At 35.3% G+C, this 17,219-nt stretch overlaps 3 protein-coding genes across 3 annotated transcripts; 2 read left to right on the forward strand and 1 right to left on the reverse strand.

The window, feature by feature from the left end:
* Positions 1 to 1,651: 1,651 nt before the first annotated feature.
* LOC116132598 (delta(7)-sterol-C5(6)-desaturase-like) lies at positions 1,652 to 5,442 on the forward strand. Its single transcript, XM_031418260.1, has 3 exons — positions 1,652 to 2,012; positions 3,187 to 3,492; positions 4,940 to 5,442. Exons 1-3 carry the CDS (start codon positions 1,793 to 1,795, stop codon positions 5,233 to 5,235), a joined length of 822 nt encoding a protein of 273 aa, XP_031274120.1. The 5' UTR covers positions 1,652 to 1,792; the 3' UTR covers positions 5,236 to 5,442.
* A 475-nt stretch (positions 5,443 to 5,917) lies between these two features.
* On the forward strand, positions 5,918 to 12,108 carry LOC116132633 (chloroplastic group IIA intron splicing facilitator CRS1, chloroplastic). Its single transcript, XM_031418303.1, has 9 exons — positions 5,918 to 6,640; positions 7,342 to 7,873; positions 8,075 to 8,205; positions 8,738 to 9,109; positions 9,180 to 9,336; positions 10,578 to 10,870; positions 11,026 to 11,085; positions 11,310 to 11,489; positions 11,582 to 12,108. The coding sequence occupies exons 1-8, from the start codon at positions 5,933 to 5,935 to the stop codon at positions 11,391 to 11,393; spliced, it is 2,337 nt and encodes a 778-aa protein (XP_031274163.1). The 5' UTR covers positions 5,918 to 5,932; the 3' UTR covers positions 11,394 to 11,489; positions 11,582 to 12,108.
* Positions 12,109 to 13,239: 1,131 nt separating this feature from the next.
* LOC116132429 (LEAF RUST 10 DISEASE-RESISTANCE LOCUS RECEPTOR-LIKE PROTEIN KINASE-like 2.4) lies at positions 13,240 to 15,551 on the reverse strand. Its single transcript, XM_031418075.1, has 3 exons — positions 14,838 to 15,551; positions 14,555 to 14,614; positions 13,240 to 14,375 (listed from the first exon to the last, which is right to left on the reverse strand). Exons 1-3 carry the CDS (start codon positions 15,496 to 15,498, stop codon positions 13,240 to 13,242), a joined length of 1,857 nt encoding a protein of 618 aa, XP_031273935.1. The 5' UTR covers positions 15,499 to 15,551.
* Positions 15,552 to 17,219: the final 1,668 nt, after the last annotated feature.

The following is a 17,219-nucleotide window of genomic DNA, read 5'->3' on the forward strand; positions in this document are numbered from 1 at the left end:
CAACGAGATACCAAGAGCTAAGATAAGAGGAATTTTGTTTAGTAGAGACCGACGGATCAAATGATAGTGATCGATTAAATATTTGTCATCGGAATTAACCAAAAACTAACTAAGAACATGAAATCCTAACTTTACGGTGGCTGATAATCGGTGAGAAATTAGGTGTTAGAGTAAGAGGGGTTTTGTAGAGAGGACACAGAAGGTTTAAATGACGATGAAGAAGAGAATATTCGCTATAAGAATCGGCTTTGAGAAGTAACAAAATATTAACTTTGGGTGGAAAAGTTATTTTTAAAACTTTTTGGGTGGAAAAATATTACGGCAAACCTTGGGTGGGAAAAAGTTGTTTACTCTTTTATTTTTCTTAATCTTAAGCTTTTTACCTTATTTTCAAAAGAATCCATTATTATTTGTCTTTTATAAAAAAAAAAAAAAAAATTTAGTCAAACTCAAACTTTCAATAAAAAAGATTGGAATATACATCTCCAAAATGAAATCCCAGATCATAAGCAGGAATCACGTGGTCCCTCATCATGAAATTAGAGGAATGCATGCATGATGTACAGCGCACCAACACGCTAGCACTACTGCAGTGGTTGCAGTTGTCTCTATCTATTTTTTTATTTATTTTTTTTCATGTTCAAGATAGAGACATAGACTTGTAATAAATAATTCAACACTAATATAATAAACCTATATGAGTGACATAATCTTTGAATTTTAAAAATTGTCAAGAATCTATATAAATCTTTTATGATATTGTTATTCTAATATAAATTGACTCAAGATTTGGTACTATACTAATAGAGTAACAACCACCATGCTTTTTTAATGTCTCATTTTTAATCATATATATATTTTTGAGTAAACCAACTTTTTCCTACCCACAGTGTGCCTTAATGACACTTTCTCACTTAAAAAAGTTTTAAAATGCTATTTTTTCATCCAAAATTAATATTTTGTTATTATCCAAAATCGATTCCAATCGATTCTAACTGTAAAAATTCTCTCCATCACCAGCTTTAAACTCGTGGTCTCTCTTCTACAAAATATCTCTCACTCTAACATTTGATTTCTCGTCGATTGCCTGCCATCGCAAAATTAGGGTTTTCCATTTTTAGCTGATTCTGATAACAAATATTTAATCGGTCATCACCATTTGAGCCACCGACCTTTACTCTATAAAACTCCTCTTACTCAAACCCTTGATAACTCACCGAATGCCGGCTCAGAAAGAGAAATATATTTTGAATATTAACAGAATATAAACTTTGGGTGAAAAAGTGGTATTTTGAAACTTTTAGGGGGCATTGATTAAGGCAAACCTTGGGTGGGAAAAAAAATCGTTTACTCTATATTTTTTTGTTACAAGTTTAATTATAAAAAAGAGGAAAATTTATTGAAAATAATAAAATAATAAAATGAAAAATAAAAAATTATTTTCTTATAATGGTTGACATACAACCACCGGTTAACCCTTTCAAAGATTTATGTAAATCTACAGAGGAGAACATAGTTGAAGCGTGTAACATGATCCCAATATCTGACACGTATACAGTCCCAACTCTCACTTCCTTAGACTTTGACTGACTTCACTTGTGGTCCCACTTATCGCGTATTCTCTGATGGCCTTCCATTAACAACTATACTGGTGTTCGCTAATAAGAATCTCTGAACCAAAACAAAACAAATACAAAAACAAAATTTCCTCCAACTCATTTCTGTCGCCTCTTTCTTCTCTCTCTCTAAATCTCCGGCTCTTTATTCTGACCCGCCGGAAAAAAAGTCATCAATGGGGGACGATTACTTGCAACTCTTTGTGGACGAGACCACTTTCTATAACCGCATTGTGTTGCGCTTCTTGTTGCCCTCTTCTTTGTGGGAACCGCTCCCGCATGTCCTTCAAACTTGGCTTCGTAACTACCTTGCTGGCTCTCTTCTTTACCTCATTTCCGGATTCTTGTGGTGCTTCTACATCTACTACTACAAACGCCACGTTTATGTCCCCAAAGGTATTTTTTTTTTTTTTTTTTTGTATTTCTATTTTGGCGGTGGGAGGTTTGGGATTGATATGAGATTTATATCTGTTTTATCGGTGTGGTTATTTTGAATCTGGGTTTCTTTCTTCTGATGAATTGATGATGGTCTTTCTGTAAAGTTTTTTTTTTTATTTCTTAATTTTGATTGTGTTTATTTGGATAATTATGTTTTGCATGAGGTTTAGTTTTGGATTTGGAAATGCATGTTTGAGACGAAATGGGTTGTTTTCAAAATGGTAAATTGATTTTCATTAGTTGATAGTTCAGTCAATAGATAGAACATTATGATGGATTGCCTTTTGCTAATTTTTGGCTCTGGATCTTTGTTCTAATTATAGTAAATTAGTGAAGTGAAGAAGCATATTTGAGTTCGATTCTGCTTCCACTTTTAGTAAATGGAGGCAATGCTACACCTATAATTTGTCAGTTTTTAATTCTGTGAAGTGTTTTCATGATACTATCAGATGGCTTTACGTGCTTGATTCCTGTGATCTGCATGGCCGTGATTGATTCCTGCCTTTCAATGAGACTGCTTGTCTTGGTACAGTAAAGGGATATGCTCCTAAGATATTGAGTCTAATGGTAGTTAGAATCATGTTAAACGTTTCATAAGGGTTATGAATAATTTAGAACTGTTTTTGGAGTTGAATGCGTGCCTATGAGGACATCAAGAGGTTAGCTTTTTCTTGATTTTCTTGTTCTGGAGTGTGTAAAACCTTTTACCTTCAGTGTCCTTGGTATTTTCTACTTTCATTACAAAATAATGCAATTTTCTGCACATTATGTGCAGGATCTGGTGGGAAATCGGAAGCAATTAATAATCAAACTTGATTGCAATATGATTTTAAAAGTCATGGCATAGCTGGAACTTGTCTTTGTTCCATGCTTAAAATGTTTACATAGCTGTTTGGTATTAACTGATAGCTTGAGGATGTCTGTCTACTTTAAAGTTACTTTCAACTGTTGCAGTTTTGTTGGAAGATTTTGTTCTGTAAAACGGCCATGATTCATCTTTTTTGGCGGAATGAATCATGCAATATTCTTGAAAATGTGGCTTGGGATTGTCTTTAATTGTATGCTGATATTTTGATGAAGAGTACAAGGGCCTAAGATGATGTCTTTGTTATTTTTGGACATTCTCATACAGATGCCATCCCTTCTAGAAAGGCCATGCTATTGCAAATATATGTTGCCATGAAAGCCATGCCTTGGTACTGTGCCCTTCCAACTCTTTCAGAGTACATGGTTGAAAATGGGTGGACTAAGTGTTTCTCTAGAGTAAGCGATGTTGGTTGGCTTGGCTACCTGGTGTATCTAGCCGTTTATCTTGTATTTGTGGAATTTGGGATTTATTGGATGCATAGAGAGTTGCATGACATAAAATTTTTGTACAAGCATCTTCATGCAACCCACCACATCTACAACAAGCAGAATACTCTTTCTCCATTTGCTGGTATGTTCTTAATCTCCTTTGATTTCGATGGTTAATTTTGTTTCTGCTTAAGTTCTAATGTGTATTGTTCTTTTTTTTTTTCAATTTTATTAATAGGTTCCCTGGTAAATGGAATATATAGTAAATTATAATTTTTATCTGTGCTGAGTTTTGGTTGAGGGTGACTTCTCAGGGAAAAGGACTAAATATATAGATTAGAAAAGATGATTCTTGAATTACAAATTGAGCCCACTTTTTAATTGCAATGAACAGAAGATATAGGAATACTCTAAAGAAAAGACATTATGCAGACAGGAATTATTTAGTGAGACAGGAATATGTTTGCTTCTATTGGTGATGAAACGCAGTTCCATCAACGTTTGGTGCACTTTTATTTGATTAGATGCATCTCCAAGGTTTACCTTGCAGTCTTGATTGTTAATCTCTTCTCTTCATGTCATGTCAAACATCCTATATCCCGTTGATACATGTTACTCTTATCTTCATGATCATCATCAAGTTTCATTTTCAGCCTGATGCAATGACTTTCAATGTGTTAATTAGTAGTGAAATTCTTAGTTGCTAACAGTTCTAGCCTTCGTGACCATTATTAATTCAATAGCTTTGAAATGGTTTTTGATACCCCATACAGTCATTAATTAATACCCTCCTTATAACAGTGCTCTGTTGCCTGACACTTGTGGACAGCTATGAAGTTTTATCTATTCTCATTTTTTATATGAAATGGATTTCTATCGACTATCAAGTAAACCAGTCATCTATCTCTTTACTATAAAGTCCTTGATCATCTCTGATAAGCTGATGTTGGTTGAAATTTTTTTGTATCCACATCTCGTTTGCTCTTTGATTGATCCAGAAATTTGTTGTTGGATCTGAAATTATCTTTCAATGGAGAGTTCAAAATAGAATTCGCATTTTATGCCTTTGCTAGGTAAGCTAGTCTCAACATAGATATACTTAAAGAACTCTAAGAATTATTTTCTGCAATAAGGGGTCTGAGTTGAGAACAGTGTGAATTTTAGTAAAAGAACGAGATGGTTAAAATACTGATTAGGCTACATATTAAATTTACTTAGTGGCAGTGAAAATTCTGATTTTAATCAATCTTGTTGAACCAAATCCTAATTTAGTTTTTGGATTCCTCTGTCTTCTTGAAAATTACATCCATGTTCCCACATGACTGTACATACTCACCCTGATAGGTAAGTCTTTATTTATTTATTATTTTAAACTTCATATGGACTGGTGTCTTATTTCCATTTAAACATGGGCTTGGTTTAAAGATATGTAGATATGGGATTGTCTACATTTGTATACTTTGGCCAACATTGAAGTCTTCTTCAAAGATGGGTTTTCGGTGCACTTATCTTTTTAGTCCAAAGACTGTATTTGGATTTTCTTATCTAGCTAATTGAACTCATGACAGAAAAGTATTTCTTTATTTCAGGTTTGGCATTTCACCCACTAGATGGTATACTGCAGGCAGTGCCACATGTTATAGCACTCTTCATAATACCAACCCATTTTACCACTCATATAGGGCTATTATTCCTTGAGGCTATATGGACTGCAAACATTCATGATTGCATCAACGGCAAGCTATGGCCTGTGATGGGTGCTGCCTACCACACCATTCACCACACCACATACCGTCATAATTATGGCCATTATACCATATGGATGGATTGGATGCTTGGAACCCTTCGCGATCCCATTGACGATGTTGGTGGGAAAATGATGTGATATGCATTTGCTAACCTTGAATCATCTTGGAAAATATCTGATGTTTATCTTTTGGTTAGACTTGCTGTTTGATTGGTTTTTGTTCTATGTATGTGATCTTTTGCATGTAAATCATGTTGATTGTATTGTTCTTTAGTGTCCATGACTACAAAGTTGGTGTTAGAGAAGAAATAAGCTTTTCCGGTGCCAAGGGGAGGCTTCTACCCCTCAATAAGCGTAAGCGTCACGACCCAGAGGCTCATTTTAAAAGTTCCACTGTACAATTTTTGGGTCATATTTTGAGTAAGTATATTTTTCTCCTAACTGGAATAAGTTAATCAGAAAAAAATATGCAGCAAAGATCTATCTAGATCTTTATTCTTTCTTGTTTCCTCTGTTGCTTCTGCTTGAGCTCACAATATTTTATTCGACTGTTGTATAGAAAGTTTCAATTAAAAATATTCATGCTAATGCTCTTCTGCACAATCTAGTTAACGACATTGCAAGATTGTTTCTAAATAAATGTATGATTCTTATAAACCAGTTTTCTTCTTTCACAGAAAGATTTTTAGTTATTGCAATATCTTGATATTTTTAGTTCACAGAATTCCGTTCACAAATGTCGAGTATGACTATGAGCAAACGACCGATGTAAAACTGTTAAAGTATACAGCATCTCTCTTTGAGTTGTGGAAATTCAATCTTACCATCACCACCCATGCCTTCCACTCTCTTTCTCTCCCTCCAAATTCGCTCTTATCCTGCAATTTCATCATCCTTAAACCCAAACCAAACCTCTCCCAAAACCTTCAAAATCAAAAACCCAAATGTCTCCCTCTCACACCCCAAGGTCCCAGTTAAAATGCCCACACCTCCATGGATAAGGTCCCATCCCCTTCACCAACCCCACCAAACCATCGATCCTTCACAGCCCAAAACGAACAAGAATGTTGAAAAAGCTGACAGGGCTTTGACAGGTAAAGTGAGCGGTGTTAGAGGCAACAAAGCCATGAAAAATATAGTAAGGAATGTTGAAAACCTTCAAAAAGATCAAATTTTGGATGAAGCCCGGAAAGATTTGGGGAAGTTCGAGTTCAGGGGACGTATTGAAAAGGTTGATAGTGAGGAGGAGGTGAAGGGTTTTGGCGGGAAATTGCCTGGGTTGAAGGACGAGAAGTTTGTGTTTAGGAGGATAAAGAAACTGAGGGTGGTGACTAAAGCTGAGATGTATCTTGACAAAGATTTGCTTGAGAGATTGAGAAATGAGGCCAAGAAGATGAGGAAGTGGGTGAAAGTGAAGAAAGCTGGGGTGACTGAGAGTGTTGTTTATGATATTAGGTTGCGTTGGAGAAACAGTGAGCTCGTTAAGGTGAAGTTTGATGTTCCTTTGTGTCGAAATATGGACAGAGCAAGAGAAATAGTTGAGGTTTGGCTTTGTTAACTTTGTCTTACTCTTGTGTTGCTAAATATATTTGATTTTTTTGATTGTTCATTTTATCTATGGGATGAACTGAAAAATTGTGTTAAATTTCATGTTGGTGTGATAGTATGTATATATAAAGAATGCACGGAGAGGACTAAAATTGAATATTAGATTTTTAGGAATTTGAGTTTAGCTTTATTTCGTGAAGGAATTAATTTCCAATGTGGGTCAAATTTTGATGTTTTGCTTGCTGTAGTAGTCAAAATTACACATTGACAATTTTAATCTTTATTTAACCAATCACTATTGTTAAGTTTGATCTGTACTATCTCTAAGAATGTTTTATATTTATGAGACTAGAGAATGCTGGTACCATTTTTCCCCCTTAAATTGTTTATCCTGTTATTCTTTTGTGATGCCAAATCCTGCATTTATTTTGCTGAATTCCATTTTAGGAATTCTGGAGAGGAATATATTTTTAATCAGACTCTGTTAAACTGTAGTGCCTAAAATTATTGGTGAGAAACAGGTTTAAATGCATTACCTTCAGAACTTGTAGCACGTTAAAGGTTTTTCTGATGCTATGTTCTTATATAACTGAGTGGGTTAAATTTTATTGCCAAATATTATTGGTGAGCAACAATTTTATAAGCATAACTTTATTTTATAGTGATTGTCTTTCTTAATTCTTTTCTTCTAAACAGTTTAAGACTGGAGGCTTGGTTATTTGGACTTGGAAAGATTTCCTTGTTATTTACAGAGGAGAGAATTATAAGTTGACTTCAAGATCTTCTCTGAAGATGAATCAATACTTTGCTGGTGGTCAAGAAACACCTTCGTCAAAAATAAGCCGCTTGAATTTAGGAAATAAAGTTAATGTTTCTAGAATAAACTCTAACACAATCACCGTGGATGAAAACATGTGTGGAAAAGCTGGAGAAGAGGACTCTATGCTGACTAGCATTTTTATGGAAGAAAATTCTAGAAGTCGATCAATAGATAGGTCACTGTATGAGAGGGAAGGTGATAGATTATTGGATGGCTTAGGGCCTCGCTTTATTGACTGGTGGATGTGGAAGCCATTGCCAGTAGATGCAGACTTGCTCCCAGAAGTGGTTCCTGGATTCAGGTCTCCGTTTAGGGTTTGTCCACCAGATGGTAGATCAAAGTTGACAGATGATGAACTGACGTACTTGAGGAAGCTAGCTCACCCTCTACCAACTCATTTTGTCCTCGGTATGCCTTGCCTACTGCAAACTTTTTATGATAGTGGTGGGCCTGTGATTCTGTGAGGCACATAATTTTACTTCACAAACTTTATTATTATGTTTGAGAGTTTGCATGATAGATAAAATTGGTTATGTGCAACGGATTGATGTGTGCATGCGCTTTTGTCCATTCAAGTTTCCTTGATTAATCCACTCTTATTTTCTGAAGGGAGGAACAGGAGACTTCAAGGCTTAGCTGCTGCTATCTTAAAATTGTGGGAGAAAAGCCTGATAGCAAAAATTGCAGTGAAGTGGGGAATTCCAAACACCGACAATGAGCAAATGGTGGATGAGCTTAAGGCAAGTTAGACAAGATGGAAATCTGTTTGGCTGTCAATTTGTGACATCCATGACCTGTTCGGATTTATCTTTTACAAATATCTTAAGGCAAAATTTGCCTATTGTTTAGTCAGCAGGCTAGCTTGCTAGGCATGCCATTACACATCATTAGGTGACATCAGGTTGATATTGGTCTCCTGTATTTTTGGACAAGGTAGCCCTGCTTCTTTTGTCTTCACACATAAGGCCTCTTGATTTAAGCACTACTGTTGCTGCTTCTTTCTTTGCTTGAAGCACCATAATATTACTGCAGTTCAAGTGGTTGCTATGATACTACTATTGTGATTAGACCACATTATCAACTTTATCAATTGCTTTGAGAATTGGAATTGAGATGCTTGTTTTGAGGAGTTGTGTGGTGCGGGCTGCCAGATCTCAAAGCCCAGCCATGCTTGTCTATGTGCCTTACATTTGCCACTATGCTTGTCTTGCTTTGCATGCTCATCATGCATGCCTATGTAATTAATTTCTACAGAAATTAACGTATTCTAAGAATGCTGTTTCACTAATGCGGTGTCTCACGGGAGGAGTTCTGTTGCTACGCAATAAATTCTATATAATACTGTATAGGGGCAAGGACTTTCTGCCTAGTAATGTTGGAAATTTGATAGTTGAGAGAGATGTGGAGCTCAAAAGATGCCAACTTCATGAAGAAGGTGCACGGCTTAAATCAATTGAAACTTTCTGTGTGCCTGATGAACCACTGGAAAGCTCTAGCAAAACTGGAACTTTATCAGAATTCCATGATATTCGCACTGAATTTAGAAATCTGGAAAAGGGTAACGGAGAGTCTGAACTTCAGTTTGAAGCTGAAAAAGTAAAATTGGAGAGGGAACTGAAAAAGCAAGAACGCAAGCTTTACATTGTAAGATTCAAGCTATCTTCTTATTCTATGATGTTCGTATCTGTGAAAATACTCATTATTGGTTTTGCAGCTTAACATCAAGATACAGCGGTCAGCAAAAGCGTTATCAAAGTTCAATTCTGTGTGGAAACCCAGTGAACAGGATCCAGACCAAGAATTGATTACAGAAGAGGAGAGAGAATGTCTCCGTAAGATGGGACTAAAGATGAATAGTTGCTTGCTGCTTGGTAAGGCAATATTGTCCCTCTATTTTGTGATGTCAGTATTTTTGTTTATATATTTTAACATCAACATGGAGCTGTTAGCCTTCGTTGGTTAGATATTTAAACCGCCAAGTGATCAGTTATCTGTAAATTTACATTTTGGTTTCAAAATTTGCTATCAAATGAATCATTTCTGTATGATTCTTGTTTAAATTTTGCTTTATAGAATTAGTTTCTGTGATTCAAGTCAGAATTTTTCTTAGTTTCTGTGATTCAAGTCAGAATTTTTCTTACACGTGCACACCCTAACATATGAACTCTGTTGCTTCTCTATGAGATTATATAGCTGGAATGAGTCACTAATTTGGCCCTCTATATGTGAATTACCTTGTATACTCGTTGGGTTACTTTTCTTGATCAGTAAACTCATTTGTAGATGAATGCTAACTTTGCGCCCATGTTCTTTACTCGATCTATTAGATTGACCATGCTTTATGTTAGTTTCTGTTTGCAGTTTGAAATTATCATCAAAATCTCGTCATTCGTTGCTGAAATATAGTGAATATGAAAATGCATGGATCTATCTATTTGTAATATTGTCTTAAGTTTGCAATGCATGTCTGGGGCTTTTTGGGATGCTGCATCGACAACAAAGTCATTTCATTTCTCCCTGGACTGACTTCTACCTATTGATACTTGATTATACTCTTTGCCTCACAAATATTATATCTCCGATCTTTTATTTAGAGTCTGTTTTCCATTGGCTTTCTTTGATGTAGGATTTACCATATACTTGGGAAGCATTTTGTAGTTCCAATTATCATGGTAGATGCTTTTATTAAATGGTCTCTATATACTTCTTTTGGTAGTTATGACAAAACTTCCACTTTGCACTGTCATTTTATAACCTTTTACATGTATCATTGTTTCAATCTTATTTTGGCTAATGGATCAAGTATCCATGCTAGTGGACCCATGTTAAGAAATCATCTCAGACTCCAGCTTCAATGGCGGTTCTATAAATAATTTTTAGGTGCCTCATAGTTGATGCTGATGTGATAAGTAACACATAGGCTTCATACTTTGGTCTTTAAATCTATCAAATGATTAATTGAGTTAACTGAGTGCCTCATATAGGAAACAAACATATTCTTGCTGGAAATGCCAATTTCATTGTGAAAGCAGTCCTAATTGCTACTATGCACTGTGCTTCTCCATTGTCTGGCTCTCACTGGTCATATCTATTGGTTTAATTTTGTCTTCAGGCAGACGTGGGGTCTTTGGTGGGGTCATGGAAGGCCTGCATCAGCACTGGAAACACAGAGAAGTTGTGAAGGTGATTACCATGCAGAAATTGTTTGGTCAAGTTATTTATACTGCGAAATCACTGGTTGCAGAAAGTGGTGGAATTCTTGTTTCAGTGGACAAGATAAAAGAAGGCCATGCTGTCATTATCTACCGAGGAAAAAACTATAGACGTCCTTTAAAGTTAAGGACTGACAACCTTCTAACTAAACGAAAAGCATTACTTAGATCTCTTGAAATGCAGAGACTTGGAGTAAGTATTCTCAAAACTTTAATTTCTTGTATTATTGGAATTCATCTACCAGTTTACCTGTCATCATTAATAGACTTGAGTCTGATACACTTCTCATCCTACTTTCTCTTTGTTCTTTTTATCCTCCGATGGGGTGTGGTGCTTTGTTTTTCTAGTCGCTGAAGTTTTTTGCATATCAGAGACAGCGGGTAATCACAGATTTGAAAGTAAAATTGGTAAGGCTTCAAACTTTTGTTCGCATAAAAAATGCCTGAATCTTGCTTCTTTTGAACTAGCTTCTGATGAGATTGGTGTAAAACTCATGAATCAATACCATCTGTGTTTTCTACTGACTATTTCAAATTGATATATCACAATTTTACTCCTAACATGCCACATTTGATTCAGGAACTGTGGCAAAGGTGAACACCTCCATTGAGTTTTTTTATTTATTCTTTAGCTGATGAATTTTGCAGGCAGAGCTGCAAGAAAACAGGGAAAAGAATCTGAAATTTATTTAGCTAATGGATGTACCATGCGCTAGAACCTCTTGAATTGTCAACTCGTATGAGAAAGGATGTTGATGTGCCATGTAAGGAAAGTTTCTTGGCTGTCAGTTGCCATGGTGCATTACTAACTGGTAAACTTTCTTGTTTTTAAATTTGTTTAAAGATGTCAGTCTTTGCATGATATTCTTCCTCTAGCATCTGACTCTAGTTTGCATGCATGCAGGCATGGCCTGAATAATTGTATTTGAGATGTTGGAGTATGCTTGAAGTATTAGCAACCTTTCCTGTGCATTACCTTTTGGACTTGGCTTTTGGTTTTATTTCAAGAGACAAGGTATCCCACTTTGTATATCTTAAATGGAAATAGAAAGTCTGATTGTTATGTCGCGGCCTCATGTCTCAGCACTCAGCCTTATGAATGTAGGAAACACTTCGTTCTTGGTGATCTGGTGACAATGTCCTGCATTGAGTGCAGGATTTGTTAAAAAGTTGACGTGAGGGACTCTCTGAGTGTAAGCAAAATTATGTAAAGTCAAGCTTCAAATACGCCAATGTTTTCCTAGACAGCATTATGCATCAACTAACTTAGGCTATGTGAGCCTTTTCTTATACACACAGCACTCAACCTCAACCATCTTTTTCCTTTTTGTTAAGTAGCTTAAATCTTGATGTATCAGATTCAACCAGGACAATGTGTTCTAGACAGCATTATGCATCAACTAACTCATGCTATGTGAGCCTTTTCTTATACACACAGCAGCCAACCTCAACCATCTTATTCCTTTTTAATAAGTAGCTGAAATCTTGATGTATCAGATTCAACCAGGGCAAGTTTAGCCTTAGACCATGGCAAAGTTTGACGTCTATTTTGTGTAATTTACTCTTTCCGAGCACACATTTGCATCTTCAAATTTTGGTCGTACAGTGCTTAGTCTTAAGTGCATCTTTTTTTGCCCTGCAAATGGACTTTTGTCCTAGAGTGCAAATTTGTATAGTTGGAAGATAATTTGCCAAACCCAGACCGAGTTTTTGTGTTCCAATTTAGCAACTCAGTATATCTATTTCTTATTTCTCTGTCCAACTCCAATTTTTTCTAGATTGGTTGAGAGTAAAACCTTGGGATAACGTACTGCGACAGATCTATGATTGAGAGTAAAATAGATCAGATGGTTCCTTGAAATTGAAAATGGTGAGTGAAAGAAGAAATTGATTTTGGCATTTAACGAGGCTGATTTGCATATAGAGCTTAAGAATCAGGTTAACGGATGTGGTTGGCACCACCGTGGTGCCATTATATCTAAGCATTTATGTGAAACTGACAAGCATGATTCATGATTATTTATCTCTTCTAGTTTGCCGATTCAAGGCTGAGGTCCCAAAAGGAAAAAGGAAGCCATCACTCGATGTACATATGAATGTGGTTCTTTGAGCTAGTATTTCATGAGATTGGTTTAAATTTGTGTGTGTAGATCTTCTTGTAATATTTGTTCATTCCTTCACTAAATTACATTCAGAATTCATTACAGACTGCTATGAACATTGCTTTTTGTTTGGTCTACATTTGCTATGAACAAAAATTAATAGAGCACTTAAATCGTCCCAGCCATCTGCCCTCATTTTATTCTCCCCAGGTTGTCATATTTGGAACTGCAAGCAAATACTAAAATTTTAATCTTAGTTAAGGATTGAAGCTTTTGCGTTCTTAAGATTGAATGGTCATGTAAAATTGTACCCTTCAGGTAAATGTTCAGTATCCACTGCATCCGTACATTGACTACGTAAAAGAAAAAAAATCTGGCGTTACGAATAAAAGAAAACTAATGTCCTGGTCCTTGAGCACAAATCAAGGCAAATCTAAATTTTGCTAAATTTTATTACAGTTTACATATCACCCAGATCTTTGAACGGTTCTTCCTCTGATGCAAGTTGTGTTGATGAAGATGCCGGGAAAGAATGTTTAAAGGATCCTGGTGGAGAAGACCAATAAGGTTTTGGTGGAACTTGCAAGTTTTCTGGCCTACCTTCCAACATCTCGACAACTTTCTTGATTGATGGTCTATCAGATGGATTGGTTTGAATGCACCACAAGCTCACTAATATCATCTTTTTCGCCGTCTCTTTTTCCCCTTCAGTGACAACACCTGGAAGTTTAAAATCATTGCTCGGTTCAAGAAGGTTATAAATAGCATCTGGAAAATATACTTCACTTGTCTGAGATATCCCAACATTAATGTTCTTTCTTGCTCCAACTATTTCTAGAATCATCATTCCGTAACTATAGACATCAGACTTGTGAGAGACTCCTCCAAAGTTTCTACAAATCACTTCTGGTGCAATATATCCTACAGTTCCTCTTGCGTTCAACATTGATATGATACTCTCCTTCTGGTTGGATTGTTTCGCAAGCCCAAAGTCAGATATTTTTGGGTAAAAGTCTTTGTCTAAAAGAATGTTGTGAGGTTTTATGTCAAAATGTACGATTCTTGTGTTACAACCTCTGTGTAAATATTCTAGTCCTCTAGCAATGCCAACTGCGATTTGATAAAGTGTGTTCCACTCCAAATTGCAATTTGTACTCAAAGATTCTTGAGTATATATGAACTTATCCAAAGATCCGTTGCACATAAATTCATAGATTAGAGCTCTTTTATTCCTCTCACAGCAGTAACCTAGAAGACTGACTATATTGACATGGGATGTTCTACTCATGCTAGCCACTTCATTGATGAATTCCTCTCCATTGCCCTTAGATTCCTTCAAGATCTTCACTGCCACAAGACGACCGTCAGGTAGTTTTCCTTTGTAAACATCACCATAGCCTCCTCGGCCAAGTTTTTCGCTGAATGATTTTGTAACGTTTCTAATATCAGAATAATTATATCTTTGTGGAGCATGCGATCCGCAATTTCTAATAAACGCCTCCATTCTTTGATCATCCTCTGTTTTCTTCTTCCAGAATCGTCCCAGGCCAACCATTGAGATGACAATTATAATCCCCACAACACTAGCTGTAATTCCTGTAACAAAAAAAAAAAAATAATAAATAAATAAATAAAGGGGGCAAGACAATTATGAGATTAAAAACGTATATATCTGAATTACTCTTAGCAATCATCGATAATAGCAGTAGTAACTGTTGACTCATGGTAGGTATTCAGTGGAAAAAGTAAACCAAGTTGTCTGATCAACATATTACCTATGGCAATCTTCCTTGGTTTATTGAAGACTGATTTATTATGGTCATTTGAAGATACTCCTGCAGCATAACCAAATTACAAGAAGACTTTGTGTTGAGTAGCAACTGAGAAATACTAAAAAAAATAAAATAAAAATCTAAAATATAAAGTCTAAAACAGCTAGAATAGTAACTTTGAGTAAAATTTATATGAAAATGATTAAATAAATAAAAATTAAACGGATTGACTCAGCGCCAGCGGCATATAGATCTTTAATTTCTGCCCACAAATTGAGGTACGTACCCGGACCTGGAGACTCAATGCATTTCTCACATTCCACGCCACTTATACTCCATTTGATCTCAAATCCGTCTTGTAGGGCTCGTTTCAAAACCGATTTATTCTCTTTTCCTTGTAGAACTAACGATTTAGGAAAAGGAACAATGACGCCAACAGCACATGCCCCAGCACCATTAGCTCCCTCTTCTATATAGCCATCCTTCTTGGCGGCACCAGGAAAAGAGCAAGTGAAATGTCCAGAAAGAGAAGCAGATAACGGGCAAGCGTAAAGTATGGTACGTATCTCATACTCATTAGTATAGTTGAACATGGGAGAGAGGGTGGTGTTACCAAATCGACGTGGACAGATTCCATCGAAGTAATCTTCTCTTGCAATCCTGAGACTATGGGCTTTGTCATCCACATTCAAAACAAGGTAGGACAAGTCATTCATCTTCATCATAGGCATATCATTCTCACAATAGAGTTGCAGGTCAGGATGGCCACAAGCACTCGGTCGGTCACCTCCCCAGAATGGATAACCGACTGTAAGATTCCCACATCTGAAGGGAAGATTACAAACTCGGTACTCTTGAGAGGAGCCTAGCTGAATCTTAACAGGAACCATAAGTACGAAACATACCAGAGAAAGAAGAGGCGACCACAGCAAACGCTGGAAACTCATTATGTCGATGGCAAATATGAAGAATGGTTGAACCACGTTTAATTGGGCTGTTTTAGCCAGAAATACGTAAGATTGAGGGAAAGAGTTAACAGGATGACTTTGAAATTTTGTATTTGGTAATTTAGTTGACTTGAAAGTCACCGGTGCAGCTATGAAAATCATACGGAATTCACAATGGCAAGGGCCCCCACACTTTCACTGTTTTAAACATAGGGATATTACTAATTTAGTTATAGTTAATATTATACTTACAATCAAAACCTACAAATTTTTTCTCACGGTCTTAACGTGAGAGTTTATAATTAATTTTTGATGAATTTTTATCTTTAACGAATTATAAGTTATTACATCAGAATTATGAGAAAGAGTTTGTGAGATTAAGTTATAAGTTAATCTTTATTATTTAATTATAATCTTATTATGAAATGTTAACAAATAAGGCACAAGTTTCAATGTCTTCAATTTAGGGACATTTAACTTTGATGTGCTGTTAAACTTTAACAGAAAATAACAAAAAGACTTAAATATCCTTAGTTATTTATTTGGTTTTAACCTGAGTTTCAAATTTAAAAACTTAAAAAAATATATAAAAGATTGAAATTAAATTTAAAAATTAAGAAAATTTGTTTGATTTCAGTTTATATACTAAAAATTATAATAAAATAAGAACAAAAAACAATAAAATAATTTAAATAAAAAATAGAAAACCTGTTTTTTTTTTTTTTTTTAAATTACATACCAAAACAAGAGAAAGGACAGCCATTTTTATGTTTAAATTTATAAAAATTAAAAAATTAAAAACATTGAAATCAAAATAAATAAAAAGAGCAAAGGCAAAGGCTTTTCCTCAGGCTGGTTGCTCCGCTGGCCTGAGGAAAAGCCTCCTTTATTCTTTTTCTTAATTTTGTTTTTTATTTTTTTTAAATATTGATTTTATTAATTCTTTAATTAGGATTTTTTTAACAAATTTTGTAGAACATGTGTCAGCATTTTACTGGATAAGATTATTTAATTGAGTCTAATTTACTTCTTTATATATATTTAATTGAGTCTATATATATATATAATCAGGCTTAACCCCTTGCCTGCCTAGGGCCCCGAAAAAAGGGTGTTAAAAAGGAGGCCCAAAATTATATTTTAAAGTACTTTTTAATATATTTATAATTTTTTCAATTTTAATCCATCCCACCATTTACTCGCCTATGCTACCTCTACCCAAAATGATTCTTTTAAGAGTTTTTAAATATATTTATGATTTCCCAATTCCCATCAATTCCCCCATCCGTCCAATCAGCCATGCCTATCTCTTAAATTTAAAACACAAATGGCAGCTCACTTTTGTGTTGCAAATTGAAACACTTTCACGCAACTGTCCAACTCTCAAATGTTAAATCACATCTCCTCTCTCCCCCAAATTGGAATCACCATCTCTTAGATAAAGCTCATTTCATTCAAGGTTTTCTCATTTTTACTCTTATTATTCTACCTCAGTTTACTCTCGTCTCTCCTTTCTCATCTATTTTACTCTCTTGTTTCTCCTTTCTCATCTTTATTACGTGAATTTATGAAGCGAATGTGATTTATATTATTATTTTTATGCAAGGTAATATTAAGAGTTTTAAATCATTTTACTCTTAGCATTGTTAACTGATTTTACTTTATATTTGATCAAGTGATTTACATTATTATTTTTATGCAGGGTAATAATATAAGATTTTTGA

Source organism: Pistacia vera, unplaced genomic scaffold (genome assembly GCF_008641045.1).
Source record: "Pistacia vera cultivar Batoury unplaced genomic scaffold, PisVer_v2 Contig1072, whole genome shotgun sequence".
Taxonomy (NCBI): domain Eukaryota; kingdom Viridiplantae; phylum Streptophyta; class Magnoliopsida; order Sapindales; family Anacardiaceae; genus Pistacia; species Pistacia vera.